The sequence below is a fragment of the Narcine bancroftii genome, chromosome 1 (genome assembly GCF_036971445.1).
Source record: "Narcine bancroftii isolate sNarBan1 chromosome 1, sNarBan1.hap1, whole genome shotgun sequence".
In the NCBI taxonomy this organism is placed as follows: domain Eukaryota; kingdom Metazoa; phylum Chordata; class Chondrichthyes; order Torpediniformes; family Narcinidae; genus Narcine; species Narcine bancroftii.
Window position 1 is genome coordinate 350,989,431 of NC_091469.1, and position 17,760 is coordinate 351,007,190.

Genomic DNA, 17,760 nt, shown 5'->3' on the forward strand with positions numbered 1-17,760 from the left:
AGATCTTGATTTACTGTCACCTCCGAAAGGGGGTGGAAGGTCAACCTAGTTTTGGTTGTCAACTCTTTCTGGACTTGAAGCTACTTCCATTGAATTTACAGATTGAGCTATGGCTGGCAAAATGTAAGAGTTATCAAGGAGAAGAGACTAACAATTTTAATAAAGTAATTATGAATGTGTAATAGTTTTAATACTTCTAATAGCTTTTTGAAAGTTAATTTGATTTTTTTTGTTGTTTAGAAATTGCCAGAACTGAAGAGCATGAAGATTGATTGAGAATCCTGCAGTTTAGAAATGGAACAAAAAGGTTAGTAAGAGAAACGCTGCTTGGTGACGGATACCTGGAGCACAGCCAACCCATTCAGTTTGACACTGCAGTCTTTCAACGCAGAGTGAAGAATGGCAACGTTGAGCTGCTGCTGCTTCTTGCTAATGCTGCTCTGGGTCTGCCTTCTTGAGCCCAGCCAGCTGAGCCCTCTGTCAGAAAGGACTACTGAAGAGCCGCAGGATGTCACACCAACAGAGCCTTCTGGCAGCATGTTCTCCGTGCTGCAACGCTCCAAACGGGGCTGGATGTGGAATCAGTTCTTTTTGCTGGAGGAATATACTGGATCAGAACCACAATATGTTGGCAAGGTAGGCACCACAAAATCTACTCAGAAAGTTGCCTAAATATCAGTACCATGATGTATTTCAGCCTCTCTCCTATTTCAATGCAGATATATGCAAGTTCCTTATTTGGACCTGCAAAATCATGAAAAGATATTGTATGAATGCATGTGAAACAGATATCTTGTGAAGCAATACCCAAAAAAGGACTTAGGCTTGAAATGTTGGTTTACCTTCTATGGACATTGCCTGACCTACTCAGTTTTTCAAGCATTTTTGTGTCTTTATATTAATGCAGTGTGTGTTTTTTTTCAGGGTAGACAGGAGTAATTTCAAATCTAATGTTTTCAAAATAAGAATTCCATTTTGGAGTGACCAGAACTTGGCCTCTTATAAAACAAAGTTGGTCAGAACTACATCCTACCTTTGGGTCAGGAGAACACGAGAACTAGAAACTAGAATCTTGAGCAAACAGTACGAAACTGGAGAGGATTAGCAGGTCAGGTAGCGTCCATGGTGAGAAATGGACAGCCAATGTTTTGGAAATCGGACCAATGCTTTGCTGAGCTCCTGCACCCTCCATAGGGCCTGGCTGGTACTCCTGGTTGCCAGTCATTTCAATTCCTTTGGCCATTCCAACACAGACTTGTGCATTCTCCGCATCATCCATTCCCAGAGCGAGGCTAAACAAACTTGCAGTACAACATTCTGTTGGGGTAGCTTTAATCTCAATAGCGTGAATGTTTCCAATTTCAGGTAACCCCCAACCCTATTCACTTCCACCTTCTAGACATTCATTTCCTGCCTCGTACTTACTTTTAATATTTGACATCCAACACAGTAACAAGCCCTTTTGATCCAATTAAACCCAAACTACCGAAACCCTCAGTGGGAGAACATACAAACTCCTTACAGACTGTGCTGGATTCAAACCCCGTTCACTGGCACTCACCTCGCGTGCTCTCTTCCCTTTCCTCTCTATCACCTCCCTCCCTAATTTGTCCAGTACTCTATTACATCTTGTCCCCAGTGAGCCCTCCCCCCAAAAAATCCATCCTTTTATCCATAATTTCACCCCTTCCCAGCCTCCTCTCAAAAAAGGGTGTCGTTTCGCCCCCCCCCCCCCCCCCCCCGACCTGAAAGATTAACTCAATGACTTGCAAAGTCCCTCCAGCTTCTCATTGTTTGCCTTTGTATCTCAGCTATTAGGTAAAAATCTAATAAATGATTTGGTGACAGGAACATGCAATTAATGTGAGAGAGGTCATTTTCAAGCCCTTCTAATTTGGTTACATATCATCAAAATTCCAATTTATATTTAATCAGTAATCACCTACTTCAGTAATCTCCATTCTCTGCAGCAATTTGCAAATGCAAACATTGCATTTAACCATCCATCTATTAATCTAATCAGATTAGAGTCAGTTTATTAGTTGTCTCTCTGTTTCTGCAGTCTAGCCATTTTGCCACAATCTCCATTACACTGAGCACTCTTCAAGCTGTCAAGTTTTCAGTTACATGGGATGAATGGGTGGAAGACTAAAGCCGTGCTCCCAAAACATAGTTTAAAAAAAAATTAACAAAGATATATTTTGGTTTATTCAGTAATCCTGCAGATCATTAATTCTTTCGACATTCCACTGGCATGTTGCGAATACTTATTGGAGCAAAAGGATTTAACCTTTAGCCATTATATAAAGTTATTGCAACATAGGAATAAGTGTTATGCATTTCAGGGTTATGCAAAGAAATTTAAATGTGACTGCTTCTTGCAAGACACTTGAAACATATTGCACATGATTGCAAGCATGCTCATCTGGAACATAGACAATGATGAGTGGATAGGAGGTGAGGAAGGTAAGAGAGCGAGGAAGGATGGCTTTACTGATGATAGCACCATCCCCTCACATCTCTGAGGCCATTTCGCTTCTTAAGCCTGTGACATAAGGCACGATTAACAGTTTGACAATAGAGTGTGACCAGCAATACTCATATATTGATTTTTGGTTTTACATCCACTGGTTACAATGAGAAGGGTAGAGGTAAATTAGGTTGTCAACACCATATTTCCTGCTTTGCACCTCTTCTTAATGAAAGTCTTCAATGGCTGATTCAGGTGTGAATCATAACATTGAGTTACTTTGCATGTGGCGCTAAGACAGATTTATTAGAAACTTGGCACATTCATCCATTACAGTTGCTGAGAGACAACTCAGTGAAATTTTTGATGTATTTCAATTTATACCTGCTGTTAGAGGCAATCTAGGAACAAAGTTTTTTGAACTGTTGTTCCCCTTTTTGTAGCATCAGGAGCTGACATGTCTACAGTAAGCCCCATGACCCCATTATAATGTGCTGACAGTAGAGTAAGCAATGTTTTTGCAGGGAGAGAGTTCATGGAAATGTACACTTTGTCACATGGGGGGGAAAAATGAAAGACCTGGATCTCCTTGAAACATCCTGGTGAGCTGGATTAAAGAAAATCTCAAGGCATTTTATACTAAGCATTAAAAACAAGAGGATGACTTGGGAGAGGATAGGATGACTCAAGGACAAAAATGGAATTTGTGCCAGGAATCAGATGAGGTACTAAGTGAGTACTTTGCATCAGTGGTAAAATGTGGAGATAAAGAAAGAGATGGTGCTGGGTCTTTTGAGCCAAATGAAATATATCATAGATAATGAGAGAGGCAAGCAAAGAGAATTTTGGAGCCTTGACAAAGATCTTGGCTTTCTTTCTTTCTTTTTGGCCTTCTTTCAATTCCATCATCTTCGCCATATCTGCATCCAGGATGAGATCTTCCATTCCAGATAATCTGAGATATTATCCATCTTCAAAAAAAATGTGGCCTTTTCTCTACTGCCATCATGTCAGCCCTTTCCTGCATCTCCTCTATTACCCTCACATTTACCCTGCCCCCCTCCACCCCTAGATGCAACAAAGACAGGATTCCTTTTGTTCTCCCTGATCACCCCACCAGCCTCCATGTCCAACATATTATCCGTAATTTCCACCACCTACAACATGATCCTATCTTCCCTTCTCCTCCCCTCTCTGCCTGCTGCTGGGACCACTCTCTCAATGACTCCCTAATCCACTCAACCTTCTCAATAATTGCCCCCTTGTGACTGCAGGAAATACTACACTTGCACCCACACTTCATCCCTCACCACCATTTGGAGCACTACAGTCTTTCCCAATGAAGCAAAATTTCACTTGTGAATCTTCAGGGTTCAGAACTGCATCTGGTGCTCCCATTGATGCCTCCTCTACATCAGAGGAATTGGATGAGATTGTTTTGTTGAGCACCTTCGCTCTGCCCATTGGAATGGTGGGCACCACTCAGTGGCCAACCATTTCAGTTCTCCATCCCATTTCAACACTGCCATATCCATCCATGGTCTTGTGCACTGCCATTCGGGGGCCATCCTCAAACTGGAGGAACAATTAATATTCCCTCTGGGCACTCTCCAACCAGATAATATTAACATCTACTTTTCCAGTTTCCTTTACATCCTCACTTGAGACAGGAGAGGTTGCAGAAGACTTAAGAATGACTAATATACCTTGCTCAAGAAGGAAAAAATGGATAATCCAGAAAATTATCGATCAGTAAGACTTATCAATGGCAGGGAAAAATATTGGATAGGATTTAGTCATATAAGGGACAGTCAGTGTGACTTTGTTGGGGACAGATCATGTTAACCAGTTTGGTTGAGTTTTTGGAAAAAATGATGATGGTGGTAATAAAGATAAGGCATTGGATGTTGTTGCATGGACTTTAGTCAGGCATTTGACAAGATACCTCATAGTAAGTTGATTCAGAATGTGCAGATGCATGGGAACCATGGTTAATTGATAGTTTGGATACAGAATTGGCTGGCCTAAAGAAGGGAGAGGAAAGTGGTGGAAGGTTGTCACTCCACCACTGTGACTGGTGGTGTTCACAGGGATTGGTGTTGGGGCCCCTGTTAATGGTGAGTGTGCGTGCGTGTGTTGAAATCATGAGAGGCGTTAATAAAGTGGAATGTCAGAATCAGACTAAAAACATCACATATGAGAGGACATGCACTTAAGGTGAGTGGAAAAAACCTTAAAGAGAGACGTGCAGGGCAACTTTTTTATGCAAACAATGGTGACTGCCTGGATTGGGATGTGAGGGTTAGTGGTGGAAGCAGCTACAATAGTAGCATTCTAGATAGATACATTAGTACAAAGAGGGTGGAGCGAGAACTCTTGAATGGAATCAGTAGAGTTTCAGTTTCATTTGGACATCATATTTGGCACAGTGGTCAGTGGGCAAAGGGCCTGTTTCGACATTGTTCCATGTCCCTGGGCAGTCTTCCTATTCAAATTTATGTAAACTCGTCATCGACTAAAATTCTGCTTTTGTATCCTAATTGTACAAGACTGTGTTACTCGCTGCCCTCATGCCTGCTGATGTTTACTGGCTCCTGATCAAGCAACACCTTAATTCTGAGTCTTGTTTTCAAAATTTCCATGGTGTCGACCCTCAGTCCTATCTCTGTAATCAGCCCTTTCTCTAAAACCCTTTGAGATACAAACATTCCTCCAGTCCACTCTCTTCATTATTCCTAAATGTAATCCTCCACTGCCATTTCATCTCCAATGATTCAGGTTCAAATCTGGCATTGTGTGAAGTAGTTAGTACATTCTCCCCATGTCTGTGTGAGTTTCCTCTGGATGCACCAGTGTCCTCCCACCATACAAAGATGTACAGGGTGAGTAGGGTAATTGGTCGCATGGGTGCATTTGAGCAGCACGGGCTCGCAGGCCAGTCAGATCTAGTACCCTGTTTCATCTATAAAATTAAAATTAATAAAATTTAATACTGGTTGCTGAGCTTTCACTTGATCAGAGCCTAAGCTCTGCATTTTTCTCTCTAAACCTATCTGCAGCATTTTCATTCCTCCTTTGAAATGTTTCTTAAATCCTACCCCGCTAACCAAGAATTGCATGGCCAAGCTGAATATTTATTTATACAGTTTAACATCAACTGTTACAGAGTTCTGTTTGAACAGTTTTGGAAACTAAAGATCGAGTCAGAATCAGAATCGATTGTCATAAACAAGTCATGAAATTCAGTGCTTTGCAGTGGCATCATAGAGCAAACATTCATCTTACAACATTAGCATTTTTAAAAAAAATATATTAACAATAATAGAGCATGAAAAGTAATACAGTGCCTTTGGTTCATTGATTATTCAGGAATCTGATATCGGAGAGGGTTTGTTACAAAGGACTGGAAGGATAAATTACTGGAATAGCATGGTCATATAGACAGAATAAATGAGTTACATTGAAATGTTTACTGCCGTCTTTTTGCTTTCAAGCCTACCTCTTGATTCATTAAAGGCGGCCAATCTGGTGTAGACAACGAGTGAGAACACAGAATTAGAAATGGGAGTGTCCTGTTGTGCTCGTTTCAGCATTCAGGAAGAACCTGAATGGCCTTCTACTTCAGCACCGTTTTCTAGCAGTCTCCAATTTTGGGAGTTTAAAAACCATCAATTGGATCTGTTAATTGATTGTTTCAATTTGCAGATCCAAATTTTCAAAAAACTTTTGGTGACTTGAATACTTCAGAGTGCCACTTTCTTTACCTTGCATTAGGTTCCTCTGCCACCGTGTGTCCCTTACTCCCTCCCTCGGAAACTGGTTATAGGCAGTAATTAAACATATCAAACAGTTACATTATTAATGGTTACATCAGCCTTCTTGAAAATAAACTGGCTTTTGAACTTTTGTCAACTTCACATTGTGGTAATACTAGAGAGGACTAAATGACATGACACAATCAATAAGGGCATTATAGCATTTACACACCAAAAGACTTCTATTACACCAACTCATACATTACACCCTTCTAAAAATGAAAAACAAAATATCTACATAATTATGCTTGACTAATTTATTTCAATTTGGTTTGAAGTTTTCTAGATACTTCGATAGATGGACCGCTTTTGCCAGTTTGCTTCAATTGGTTGCAGTTTACCTGGAGCCAGTTATTAAGCTGCATTGTCCTTGCTGCAGAGAACTAGCTGCATACCATCCAATGTCTATCCATTTGCTTTAGTTAAAATACATCTCCTCAGTCTTTCTGAAATTGTGCTTGTTTGTGGGCTCTGAGCTAATCTTCTTCATCATCTTTACATGAGCCATGGTATCAAGTCGAGTCAAGGCAGCTTGTCCTTGCCACCATTTGGAAATATGCCCATTATTCTTTGGCTAACTCTACTGTTCTCGTACATTTTTTTTTAACTCCTGGGACTAGCATCTACCTGTGTTGAGAATAGGTTCAAAGTCTTAGAACCTAAGTTTCTGCTCAGTATTCCTTTCATGGAAGGCTAGTATGCTCAAGAAGGGTTCTGACTGCAGTGATTTAGCCTCCTTCAATAGGTCCTTGACAACCTTCATGGTGTTTACTATAATTCCATTACTCTGCCAGAAAGTGAAGTAATGTTGTCTGCTGAGCAAACTCCCAGTCCTTTGGAATCTCAAGGTGGTCTGCACTAAACTGTAACTGAATCTGTGATCAGTACCCCAGCAGTGCAAACTCTGGCAAAAGTTCATTTGAGCTTGTGATTAATTAGCAGTATTTTCTAATAAGTGTATTTTCCAGAAATGTGAAGTATTATTTGTCACTGGTCTGACCCACTTTTTGCCAAATGTCTCTCTGAGTTTTGTTGACAATTAAGTTTTCCCTTCCTAGATATTTGCCAATCTTGCATTTCAAATGATCTTCTCATTTGTTCCTAGTCAGAAAATACCCTCCTACATGCTAGAGGCAACAATTCTCTCTTGGATATGAGGGCTGATCTTATTTAATCATGTTTTTCCTCTGTAGCTTGGGAGCAAATGGATTTGGCCTCTGACAATCATAATATCTGTCCAATCAGTGTAGGCTGATGTCATCTGCTTTTCTTTCCCTGCTGTTGAAATTATTCACTTCAGGTGCTTGATCACATCATCTTATCTGGCCAAATCCTTCAGCCTCCTACATCAGATACTGAGAGGTTGAAATACGTTTCACCACATTGACTGTCTCAAGCTCAAAATCCTTGGCATGTCTTGCACTCTTGACATACGCTCAGCTGAGTGTGTCAGCAACATGCGTGATTTTGCTCACACAGTACAAATCCTTAAATTTCTGCCTTCATCTTTGCAAATATTCTTTCCAATCTTTTTGGTGTTTTGAGGGGCTTGACAGCAGGATTTCTAGTGCCCTTTGTGCACTCTGCACATGTATAGTTTTTTCATAGGGTGGCACAGTCGGTGTAGCGGTTAGCACAACATCATTACAGTGCCAGCAATTGGGACTCGTCCTGAATTCGAATCCTGCACTGTCTGTAAGGAGTTTGTACGTTTTCCCTGTGTTGCATGGGCTTTCTCTGGGGGGGGGGATTCCAGATTTCCTCCCGCAGTCCAAAACCTACTAGGGGGTGTAGGTTAATTCGATGTAAATTGGGCAGCACAGACTTGTAGGCCAAAATGGCCTGTTACTGTGCTGTATGTGTATATACAATGTGAAATGATCCATCTCCACATCTATCAAAGATCCTTATGCCTCCTGCAAGACGGATTGCTTTGAGATCATTCCCTTAGGCACTCTTTGAAGTGTCAGCTCCTCCATATCACAGCATAGACAAGGGATGGTCAACCTTTTAATTTTTATTTAGACATACAGCATGGTAACAGGCCAATTAGCCCCACCAGTATGTGCCGAGGGTGTGGTTTAATTGGTTGGCATGGCTGAAATGGCCTGTTACCATTCATGTAGAAATGAAAAAGTTGGCAACCCCTGGTAAAGCTAGTCATTCTCAACTAATGGTCCATGGTCCACTGGTGTGCTGCAGAGTGTTTCCATGTGGGTCTTTAAAAATGTTAAATAAAATACTTTAAATTAGATTAAAATACGTTTCCTACTGAGTGTTTCGGGTTTGAACACTTTATCAAGATATGAGCAAAAAGCAGACAGATGCCTGAATAAAAAGGTGGGGGCGGAGAGGAGAGTAGGGAGGAAGGGGTGGGGGGGACAAGTATAGATTAATAGGGTTGGGAAGGTGGGGGGGGGGGGAGTTCTCTGAATGGAGATGGAAGGGAAGGAGTGTGGAGCTGGAGGAAAGGAGACAGAGGGAAAGGGAAAGGGAAAGAGAGGGGAGGGATCTATATTAATGCTGTCTGGCTGAAAGGAGACAGAGGGAAAGGGAAAGAGAGGGGAGGGATCTATATTAATGCTGTCTGGCTGAAAGGAGACAGAGGGAAAGGGAAAGAGAGGGGAAGATCTATATTAATGCTGTCTGGTTGAAAGAAGACAGGGAAAGGGAAAGAGAGGGGAGGGATCTATGTTAATGCTGTCTGGTTGAAAGAGGGGGAAAGGGAAAGAGAGGAGAGGGATCTATATTGATGCTGTCTGGTTGAAGGTTTTTAAAGAAATTTGCATTGAAGTCAGTGAATATAACAAACTTAACATTTGCACTGTTGCATCATCTCAAGTTTGTCTTATACCCAAGCCTCTGTAATGTTATGTGAATCTTCAGATATTGGAGTTGATGGGAGGGGGGTGGGTTAGAGAGCTACCAAGTGAACCAGAATTAATGCTGCACCAAAGCAGTTACTGCACTTGTTGGCTGTAAGGCACTTTGGATGATCGAAGTCTGCCAAATGAATTGTAAATGAAATTCTTCCATTTTACTTTTCAGTGGTTGAACGTTGCATTATGCTATTCACAGATCAAATCATAAGTGAAATTTGATTGTTTCGTTAGGGAGCAAATATGACAAACAATTACCTTCTCAATACCAGATTTAGGTCACATGTTTAATGAGCAGATAAATGAACTGACCTTAAATAAATTACAGATTTGATTTGAATATTCTAAATGACAAAGATTTTTAATAGTTTGCCAGCTGTATAAAAACAGGTGCTTACATTTCTTCTGCACTGTGTGGGTGCAACATTGACAATGACTGCAATGACAGAATGAAATAATTAGAATTGTTAGATATTTAGCTGTGATTAAGAGTAGCTCAGAATATTGATTTATCAACAGTTTCTGCATAACTTTATAGATGCAGATGCTGTTTATGACACCACTGTTGAAATCAATGCCAGGGGCTGACTACAACATCCATATTTCATGATTACAGTCAGACACAGCAGCTTGAAATTACATCACCGACTTGGGCAGAATAACTTGACTTTGTAATCATTTCTCCACCGCAATTTGAGGCAGATTATTTTCAAGTGTTTTATCTATCACTGTGAAACCTGAAAGCCTTGATTTCAACCCTGTAATTTATAGCAACTACTCTGAGCTTGAATGTGCTCTGTCTGCAGATGTGTAAACAAAATGTACAAGACATTCAGACTCTGTAGTGGAACAGTAGAGGGGGTACAAACTGAAAGGACCAACACTTCACTGATTACACTACAGCAAAACCCGCTATGCAGAATTCAAGCAGCCGGCAAAAAATTTGAGGAAAATATATTTTTACAATTAAAATAAATAAAAATATAAATAAATATTTAAAATTGTAAAAGTAAATGCTCTCTGAAGTAACACAAAACGTTTGGTGAAGTTGGGAGTAATATTCAGTCAGCGGAGTGCCTTGGTGGTGCTTTGCTCGTAGTAGCTGTTTGAATAACATTTGTGAAACAGCAATGGAATTGTCCAGAATGAAGAATTGTTTGATACTGCTCACTGTTGGGATGACTCTCTTAAAGTGTTTCTGTATTCCTGATTAGTAAGAGTCCTTACCTTCATTAGTATATTATTAAGGCTTTATCTGTAAACTTGGGGTGGGAGGTGGGGGGATTAGTTATCGATAATGTTATTGTTCATCTTTTGGGCAGCTTCATGGAGGGGGAGGAACCTGCAGATGCAGCAATAGTTAAATGCTTTCAAAGAATGTGACTGAAAATTAACTAAAATGCTTTAAGGTTTTATACATTCATGCAAGTGAAGTCTGTTCAGCATACAGTATATTATTTTTTGTCTTTTAAACTGTTTATTCTTAATGCAGGTGTATTAGTTAGGCATTGGAAGAGTGAGTCTAAAGCAAGTGGAAAACTCACTTATCCTGCATCTACCAATCCCCATAGGAGCTGGATACTTGGACTTGTATTGTATTTTCTTTTTATTCTGGGAACAAATGTCATGAGGAAGTGACAGTTGAATATGGAAGATGGAAATAGGGTTTTGGTTTGAATGCATTTTGGCAATTGAACAAAAAATTAAATGAGTCGGCACAGGGCTCATGGCAAAGTGGTGGACAGATAGATGGTCATGTTTAGGTAAAGGTGGAAGGCAACAGAAGTTGAGAGTGCAGCAAGAAAATGGCACCTGTGTGTTTTTCCAGTGATGAGCAGCTTGGAGCAAGGAAAAGAACTGGGTGATGTTGCAGAGTGTCACCATACTTTTGGATGGAGAAGAAATAGGTTCTTAAGCACTGAAGAAACTGAATGGACATCAAAGGTGTGAACACTTCTGTTCACTTTGGAAATTGCCTGGGGAGAAAGATGGGCTTATTTGCTTGACACTAGTATTCAAAATGAGGGCCAAATTTAATCATTTTATTCCTCTTAATAGCGCTGCCTTCTTAATTTTAGAATTAAAAATTTCAGTTTAGAGATACAGCACAGTGATAGGAACTACTGGACCATTAGCCACGCCGCCCAAATACACCAATAAATCTACAATCCCCATCCATTTTTGGAAGGTTGGAGGAAACCCACACAGACATGGGGAGGACATAAAAACTCCTTACAGACAGTACTGGTTTCGAACTGTAATAACATTGTGCTAACCGCTACACTAACTGTGCCAGCCTAAATGCTTCCTTGAGATAAATCAAAGTTATCATCAAGGAAACTATCACCATTGCTTCAAGTAAGATTATTGAATGCTGCTTGTCGATCTGTATTATCTTTGCAATATTATTTTGGATAACTACTAGAGCAATGTACACATAACAGCGTAAATTGGATTGTAACCATCAGATTATTATTGTTAAATTTAGCAATTTAGCACTCCACATTTCTCACAGTCAACTGAAATACATCTACAATGAAATTGTAGTTAATTGTGGCACTCTACATTTATCTCTGCGAACGGTATTTACAGGTTTTCACCCAATTTGACTACATTTTGCTCATCTTCAAGAAAATTCATTCTACATTTAGTAAGAGAGCTTATGCAACAAAAACATCATAATTCTGATGGAGCAGCTTGGATTGTTTGTGAAAAGGCTCAGATCATGAGAGCCATAAAATAACAACACACAAAACAGACACAAGCTCAAATTGCTTAAATTGGCCACATTTGTGCTTTCATTTTAATAGAACTACCAAATATGGCTTCGTATAGGATGACTCGTATATAGGACGACCCCAGAATTTCCACCTAAATGTTGATTTTGAGTGATACCATTTGTATAAGACGACACCCTCCTAAATCTGGAACTTACCACTGACCAGTGGACACTGTTAAAAGCAAATCATAATATTTTAATAAGAAATTACTATGTAAAGGTTTATATTTTATTTGGATATTTTAAAATAAACCTCTATCAGCTCCTGCAACGGGCTGTTTACAGCCTGTACAGAGTCACTGGCAGTTGGACTAAACGGATGGACCCTGTGAAGGAATGCTAAGACTTTGCAAATATCTAATAGGTCAAGCATGAGATTGTGTCGAAAATGGCAGTGATGTCAAGGCTTCAAGGTCAAGGTACCGATTTTAGACCCGGTGTATAGGACAACCCTGATTTTTAACGTTTAACTTTCAGATTGTCCTATATGACTATTTCATTTATTTTTATAGCTTTGTGTGGAGAATTATTTCCAGTCATATGTTCAGTTAATGGTGTTCATACAGTGTGAATCAGTGGTTTAATGCCGTAAATTGGTCTATTTGTGTATGTATTACTTGTGAGATTGTTCAACTGTTACCCACAACATTATTTACCAGTGTCCTAAAGGAGGTAGATTGTCATAGCAAAGGCAAGAAGGAATCTCCTGACAAACATTTCTTATAATCATTGCCAAAAATCCCAATTTTAAAAACTTCCATCAAAGCAATGTACTTCTCTAATAGATAGCTGGCAAATAATAGCACATGAATCTATCAGTTTTCACCCTGCCAGCCTCACTATCTGATGCATCATCCTTCGACACTTCCTCCAACTTCAGCACAATCTCACTACCAGCCACATCTTCACCCCCTGCACTCCTATCCACTTTTGCAGGGGTAAGTCTCTGGTCCACTCTTACCTCTCCACCAAACCTTCTGCTCCTGCACCCCCCCCCCCAACCCCGCCAGACACTTTCAGCAGAAAATGCAAAACCTGTCCCCCTTTGGTCTCCATCCAGGGTCACAAACAGACCTTCCAGGTGAGGCAGAACTTTGCATGCACATTGTCCAACCTGATCTACTGCATTCAATGTAATCTGTGTGGCCTCCTCTACATTGGTGAGAACAATGTACTCTCTCCATAGCTTCCACATTCTTCCTATAATGAGGTGACCAGAACTGAACACAATACTCTAAGTGTGGTCTTACCAGAGATTTGTAGAGTTGCAAGATGATCACTCTACCCCTGAACTCCATCCCCCTATTAATGAATCCCAACATCTCATAGACCTTCTGAATTATCCTATCAACCTTGAGGGATGTATGGATGTAAACCCCAAGATCCCTCTGTTCATCCACACTCTTAAATAACCAACCATTAACCCTGTACTCTCCCTTCTGGTTTGTCCTTCCAAAATGCATCACCTCACACTTATCTGGATTGAAATCCATCTGCCACTTTTCTGCCCAACTATGCATCTTATCTATATCCTCTTATAACCTTTGACAACCAGTTCAATCCACAATTCTTCTAACCTTTATTTCATCCGTAAACTTATTGACCCATCCTTCTGCCTCTTCATTCGGGACAATTATAAAATCACAAAGAACTTATCCTTGCGGCACTCCACTAGTCACCGATCTCCAAGCAGAATACTTGCCTTCCACTATTACTCTCTGCTTTCTTCCTGTAAGTCAATTTTTTTTATCCACAGAGCCAAGGTTCCACTGATCCCATGCCTCATGACTTTCTGGAATAGTCTCTCGTGGGGACTTTGTCAAATGTCTTGCTAAAATCCATGTAGACCACATCTACCACCCTACCTTCATCAACTTCTTTTGTTACCTTCTCAAAAAATCTCAATTAGGCTCATGAGGCATAACCTTCTCTCTACAAAGCAATACTAACTGTCCTTGAGTAGACTGTACTTTGCTAAATGATCATAGATCCCATCATCAAGAATCTTTTCCATTGGTTTGCACAACACTGACGTAAGACTCACCGGTCTATAATTCCCAGGATTCTTCCTTTTTTTTTAAAACAATGGGACTACATTTGCCATTCTCCAATCCTCTGGCACCTCCTCTGCAGCCAAAGAGGATTCAAAGATCATAGCTACTGCCCCAGCTATCTCTTCTCTCACTTCCCACAGGTGCCTTTAGATTATTCCACAGCCAATTAGTGGAGCAGTCTAAATACTGTGGGGCTGGAAATCTTAACCCCTTTGAGGATCCTCATTGTCTTTGAATGTCAATCACATTATATTCTTTTTTTTCCCCTTAAAAAGAAATTTTCACACTGTGAACCATATCAATCAAAATGCATACAAACATTTCCCTCTTAAATATACACAGTGGCATTTTCTCCCCTTTTTTTCCCCCTCCCTTCCCTCCCCCCTTCCCACCCCCTCCAAACCCATTAAACATTCAACATAGACAATACAATAAAACCATTAAACAATGTCATCACTCAATGATTATTCTGATGTCTGAGACTTCTAGACCTCATTGTTGAGCAGCAGTTCGAAGGACTCAGATGTTGTTCCATACAGGGTTAACCTCCAGATTCCTTGATGACCAAAAGCAAGAACACAGGCTAGAGCAGTAAAGTGCAGAATCTGAAATTAAAAGAGGAAAAACTTAGCAGTTAGGAAACATTACTAGAAATAGAAGCGGTCAATACTAGAGGTCAAAGACCTTTCATCAAAATGAGAAAATAATGTTTTAATGTAGAGTGGGAAGAGAAAAGCCAGAGGACCTGGAGCTCAACTTCTCTGGGAATGTTGCAGCCCTAAGAACTCAATATTGAATTTATCAATATCAAGAAGGCTCTCCATTCCCTCCACAGAAGTTGATCTCTCTCTCTCTCTCTCTCTCTCTCTCTTTTTTGTCCTCTCTTCCCCCCCCTCCGCCACCAAGTGGTGTTTCTCTGTCCCCTGGTGGCTTGTTGAGGTTTGAATGGAACATGAAGATGCACTCTGGTGCAGAGATCATTTTGCCCAGCTAGGTTGTTGGGTTAGGACTGCATGGATGCATTGAGACTTTGTCCTGCCTCTGCTACAGCTGACACCTGCTCCAGTAAGAGGGCTTTGATTTTGCGACTTTGCCAGGAAGTGCTCTTGGTCTCTGGAGAGGCACTCACAGTATCCTGCTTCTGCAGACCCTGCTGTGAGAGTAAAGAGATGGACTCCTCCCTGATCCTTATCATCCCCTACAGGTGGTCAGGCAGCCTTGGCAGCACATTCACCATCTGCATCCACATCAATTGGATCAGGAAGACACCCCTGCCATGGCTTCCGCCCACTCAGGTCCTTGATATCCCTTTGTTGAGCTCCACACCTGAGTCTCTGTCACCTGTCTGCCTGTTATCTGTTGGTCAGTCACCACACAATACACTTCCCTCTCTACTCAGCATGTGATCTTGCACAGTGCTAATCTCTAAGGTGATGTTATTGTATGGCAGATGCAATGATGCAGTTTACAAATCTTTCATATTTCCTCTCATTCCAATCCCTCATTTCAACTCCCCACTTCCTGCCCAAAGTCTTCTCCATCTTCTCTGCTCCTCATGGAGTCCCTTCCATCTTCACCTAATTCTGAGTCCCCCTTCAGTCTCCACCCCTCATTCCAGCGTTCTCTTTACTCTCTCCTTTCAGAGATGGCTCCAACCTGGACCCCAACCCCATAATCTCATCCTTGCTCTCTTCAGTGTTTTCATCTCACCAGTGTCTCTTCACCCCTCCTGATCTCTTGTCTTATATGTTCAATTGCCCCTCTTCCATTCATTTTTTTGTCTTTCATTTGAGTCCTTTATTGATCCTCTGACAGGGCAGATCAAGGATAATAGCAGATAATGGAAGAACAAGGAGTGAACATATTCAAACATAACATCCTCAGGGGATTTGTCAGGGTAGAGGTTGAGGTGTTTACACTCGTGACAGAGTCGCATGTAATGAAGCATGGTTACAAAATAAGGTGCTGGTCTATTATGACTGAGATGTATTGAAATTTCTTCTTTCAAAGGGTTTTCTCTGCCCAGAGGGTGGTGGCGGGTTAGTCATTAGATATAGTTATAGATGAATGACTCTTTGAAAGGTGGAAGAACTGAGGGTTAAGGGGAATCAGCACAGAAGATAAATTCAGCCTTCATCATATTGAATGGAGAGAATGGAATAGAAGGACACATAATGGTCAGCCTTTTCTCCCAGCTATCTATGATCCCTCTGTCCATCACCTTCAGTGCGGTTCACACCTCATGGATGAAGTTTTGTTATCTTGGGGTGCTTCTCCACCCTCCAATGTATGATGCTTTTTCTCCAATTCTGACAACATCTGCTTAATTTATTCGTAAAACATTGTGCGTCTCTCGTGCTGGCACATAGATGGTGATGTGAATTCAGAGGTACTGTTATGGGCAAATTCATAAGTGGGAGATGTTGATAGAATCTGTGTGTGTTTGAGTGACAATATTAATGCCAGTATGAGGGATCCTTTTTATGAATATAAATATAAATATATATATATATATCTATATCTCCTTCAAGTATCTATTTAAATGATGAAACCTTTTGCTCTATTGCCCCTTGACACACAAAGGTTGCCACCACCTCACTCTCCTGCTAGTTTAAAAAAAAATTCAGACATACAGCATGGTAACAGGTCCATCTAACCCACAATCCCTTGCCACCCAATTAACTTAAAACCCCTTTATGGAGACTGGGGCAGCTGGAGGAAACCCACGTAGACACGGGGAGAACGAACAGACTCCTTATGGTCAGCACCAGATTCTAACCCTCGTCGCTGGCACTGTAATAGTGTTGTGCTATCCACTCCTCTTGGTGGCCTTGATGAGTGTCCTAGGCTCCTGTACCTCAAGGGCCTCCCACCTCTGGAAATAATGAGCATGTGTAAGTCACACTGGATGATCCTTGGGCTGTGTCCTTTTTACTCTGCAGCCTCTCTGTTGATCTGTGCTACCACTATAAGTGTTGCTGTCATCATTTGCCCTGATTTTCAGGGCTGCTGCTCTTGTGTGAGCTGGACTGCTAAACTGGGTTGTGTGTGTGCCTGGCACATTCCATAGGCCCTATTCTTCTGGGTTGAAAAGCACAGTGGTCCTTATTTTTATTGAAGATGTTTTCTGCCAATTTTGAGACTTATGGGAAATGCTCAGTACACCAAATGCCTACATAGGGTATTATCCCTAAAATATCCCTAAAATCTAATTTCCAGTTCAATTTCAAGATTATTTTTAATTCAATTTTACCAGTACAACCTGACGAAACAGTGTTCTCCAGTCCACAGTGCAGAATAACACAATACAGACAACTGATACATATACACAAACTACATATGTACATATATTAAAATAAATATTCTAAATAAATATTAGAGTCATGGAGAGTTGTTTTAGCAGTCATTCAGTAGTCTCATTCCCCTTGTGTAGAAGCTGTTCCTCAACCTGGTAATTCTGGCTCTGATACTTCTGTATCTTTTTCCCGATTGGAGCAGCTGTATGATGCTACCTGTGAGGTGGTAGGGGTCCTCCTGAATTTTGTGAGCACTCTTTAAGCAACAATTCCGGTAAATCCCATCAATGTGGGGGAGGGAAACCCTGTGGATCCTCTCTGCCACCTTTATGTTCTATAGATTGAGCTCCGATCCAATGTCCACAACAACCATACCACACTGTAATGCAACTGGCCAGGACACACTCGATAGAGCTCAGATAGAAAGTTGACAGAATGGTGGCCAGTAGCCTTGCCCGCCTCAGCCT

General features: G+C 40.9%; 1 protein-coding gene across 3 annotated transcripts in view; it reads left to right on the forward strand.

Moving 5' to 3' along the window:
• Positions 1-247: 247 nt before the first annotated feature.
• Positions 248-17,760, forward strand: part of LOC138749344 (cadherin-6-like) — a 170,504-nt gene continuing 152,991 nt past the window's right edge. For all 3 annotated transcript variants that reach the window (XR_011348568.1, XR_011348569.1, XM_069910557.1), the window contains exon 1: positions 248-636. Coding sequence is in view for 1 of the 3 variants with exons in the window: in XM_069910557.1 (XP_069766658.1) it covers positions 400-636 (237 nt within the window). In the remaining 2 variants the exon portion in view is untranslated. The remainder of the gene's footprint in view (positions 637-17,760) is intronic.